The 2,619-nt window shown below is 64.9% G+C and overlaps 1 protein-coding gene across 1 annotated transcript; it reads left to right on the top strand.

Annotated features, from left to right (window-relative positions):
• The first annotated feature begins 1,134 nt into the window (after positions 1–1,134).
• Positions 1,135–2,187, top strand: GJA4 (gap junction protein, alpha 4, 37kDa). The gene has a single exon (XM_010575997.1). It carries the CDS (start codon positions 1,150–1,152, stop codon positions 2,179–2,181), a length of 1,032 nt encoding a protein of 343 aa, XP_010574299.1. The 5' UTR covers positions 1,135–1,149; the 3' UTR covers positions 2,182–2,187.
• The last annotated feature ends 432 nt before the right edge of the window (positions 2,188–2,619 follow it).

The following is a 2,619-nucleotide window of genomic DNA, read 5'->3' as shown; positions in this document are numbered from 1 at the left end:
CCTGCGGGACGGCGCTAAGCCCCGGCCCCCGGTTTCCTGCCCGCGCTCCTCCCCCGGTTCCCCCGGGTCCCGCACGGCCAAAGCCGCCCGGGCCGGCCCGGGTCGCTCACACCCAGCGCGGCCCGAGCCAGGCGGGACGTGCCCGGCGCGGCGGAGGTGAGTGAGGGGTCCCCGGGACCCCCGGAGGCTGCGGCTTCCCCGGGGACACCCCGCTTGGGGAGAGCGGGGGGGACACCCCAACACCGCTGGCACCCCCATAGGAACACCCCTCTCACCCCACCGCGGCTGGGTGTCCCTTTAACGGCCCAGCTGGCACCTCCGCCCGCTTAATTGGCAGAGGTTAATTAGTGGCCAGGGCTGCGGCTGCTTCCTCTCTCCCAGCTGGGCTGCGGGGCTGAGCTCCCGTTGGGGGGGATGCGGGCTGGGCTCGCTGGTGGACTGGGGGTGAGGCTTGAGGGGTCCCTGGAGCGACATCTCGGGTCTGCGTGCGGTGAGTGGTCTCGGGGGTCCCCAGGTCGGGGAAAACCCTGGGTGAGGGGGAACATGCTGGGGCTGGGGTGCCATCACCCTGCAGCGAGGGAGCCGGCTGGAGACTGTCCCATCGGTTTGGGGTGAGCCCTGAATGGGTGTCGGGGTGGCTGCTGTACCCCGGGGGTCTGTACTACCCTTGCCACGACCCTGCTGCTCTCTCCTTTGGGGCAGTGGGCTGTAGGAGAGGCAAATCTGGGCTGCTCCTGTGACCCCCCAACGTGCCCCCCCCCGGCTGCTGTGACCCTGATCTCCCAAGGCAGCCCCAAATCTGCTGGCCAGTGAGCCCTTTGCTGCGGGCTCTGTCCTGGGATGCCGTGGGTGCTGCGGGGGGAGGTGAATCCCTGCGCTGCCTCTTCTCCCCCAGCCCCATGTTTCCACACCGGGCAGTGGGATGCAGGAGGAGCACTCCTGCACTCAGAAATGCTGCCTGGCTCCCTCCCTCAGGTGTGGGATGTTCCTCAGGGGGTTTGCTGGGACCCTCTGCAGAGCAGCCATGTCCCGAGAAAGTATGGGGCTTAGGTGGCCCCATCTGCCCTGTGCTCTCCAGCATGGAAACAGAGAATTGAGACTTGGCTCCCCTTCCTTCTCTATTGGCAGAAGCACGAGGCTCCCTAGAAGATGGGCGACTGGGGTTTCCTGGAGAAACTGCTGGACCAAGTCCAGGAGCACTCGACGGTGATCGGGAAGATCTGGCTCACTGTGCTCTTCATCTTCCGCATCCTCATCCTGGGCTTGGCCGGGGAGTCTGTATGGGGGGACGAGCAGTCGGATTTCGTGTGCAACACAAAGCAGCCGGGCTGCACCAATGTCTGCTATGACAAAGCCTTCCCCATCTCCCACATCCGTTACTGGGTGCTCCAGTTCCTCTTTGTCAGCACCCCAACCCTGATTTACCTTGGCCACGTTGTCTATCTCTCCCGGAAGGAGGAGAAGCTGAAGCAACAGGAGAGCGAGCTTCGGGCTATCCACAGCAAGGACCCGAAGATCGAGCAGGCCCTGGCGGCTGTGGAGAAGAAGATGTCCAAGATCTACGTGACGGAGGATGGGCGGCTCAAGATCCGAGGGGCGCTGATGTGGACGTACATCATCAGTGTGATCTGCAAAAGCATCTTTGAGGCTGGCTTCCTTGTTGGCCAGTGGTACCTGTACGGCTTCTCCATGGTGCCCCGCTACGTGTGCAAGAGGGACCCCTGCCCTCATCAGGTAGACTGCTTCATCTCCCGCCCTACCGAGAAGAGCATCTTCATCATCTTCATGCTGGTGATGGGCCTGATCTCCTTAATCCTGAACCTCCTGGAGCTCTTCCACCTCTGCTGCAAGAACCTGCTTAGCAACATCAAGAAGGTGTCGGGGCCGGCCGGCCCCAGCCGGGATGCCTTTGCAGATGACATGGTCTCGGGTCCCTACACACCCAAGCATTACCCCTTCCTGCCCATGGCCGAGAGCCACACGCCGTCCTACCAGGCCTACAACAAGCTCTCCAGCGAGCAGAACTGGGCCAACTTCCACAACGAGGAGAACCTGGCACTGGGCAGCGGCAGCAGACCCCTGTCGGACCCCTATGCCCCCAGGGCTGCTGAAGCCCCCGCCCCAGAGGAGAAGCTATGCAGCCGGCCCGGGAGCTCAGCCTCCAAAAAGCAGTATGTCTAGTGCCGGGGCTGGCCCCGGCTGGCCGAGGGGACCTTTCTTCGTCCCTCGTGCCTGCAAAGGTGCTGGCTGCAGGCAGGCAGCTGCCTCCTGCCTGGTGCTGTGCCGTACGGATGGGCCCCGCTCCGGAGGCTGTGCCCGCGGAGACCTGCCTGCCCCGGAATGCGATGCTCGGGAGCGGGGCTGAGTGTCACCCTGGAGCGGAGCCTTCGCTCTCTCCTGTTTTCCCCACAGACCCTGCAAGGAAGGAAACCGCAGAAAGTTCCCCGGGACGTCGCGTCCCGCGTGCCTCACCGTGGGAAAGGGAGAAATCTCTGGAGCCACGCGCCTGGGAACGGGCTGTCCCCGGGACCGTGGCGGGAGGCTGCTGCCCCTCGGGACCTGCGGCTCGGCCGGACCCCGGAGCTTGCCGGAGCCCCCGCCGGCGTGAGAGCCGGGCGT

This window comes from Haliaeetus leucocephalus, unplaced genomic scaffold, assembly GCF_000737465.1.
Source record: "Haliaeetus leucocephalus isolate CR32 unplaced genomic scaffold, Haliaeetus_leucocephalus-4.0 Scaffold517, whole genome shotgun sequence".
Lineage (NCBI taxonomy): Eukaryota > Metazoa > Chordata > Aves > Accipitriformes > Accipitridae > Haliaeetus > Haliaeetus leucocephalus.
Note: the sequence above shows the minus strand (reverse complement) of the source record. Positions and strands in the feature narration are given on the sequence as shown.

Bases quoted from the DNA above. Each gene is read 5' to 3' on its own strand.
- GJA4 (XM_010575997.1), top strand. From the start codon at position 1,150: ATGGGCGACTGGGGTTTCCTGGAGAAACTGCTGGACCAAGTCCAGGAG.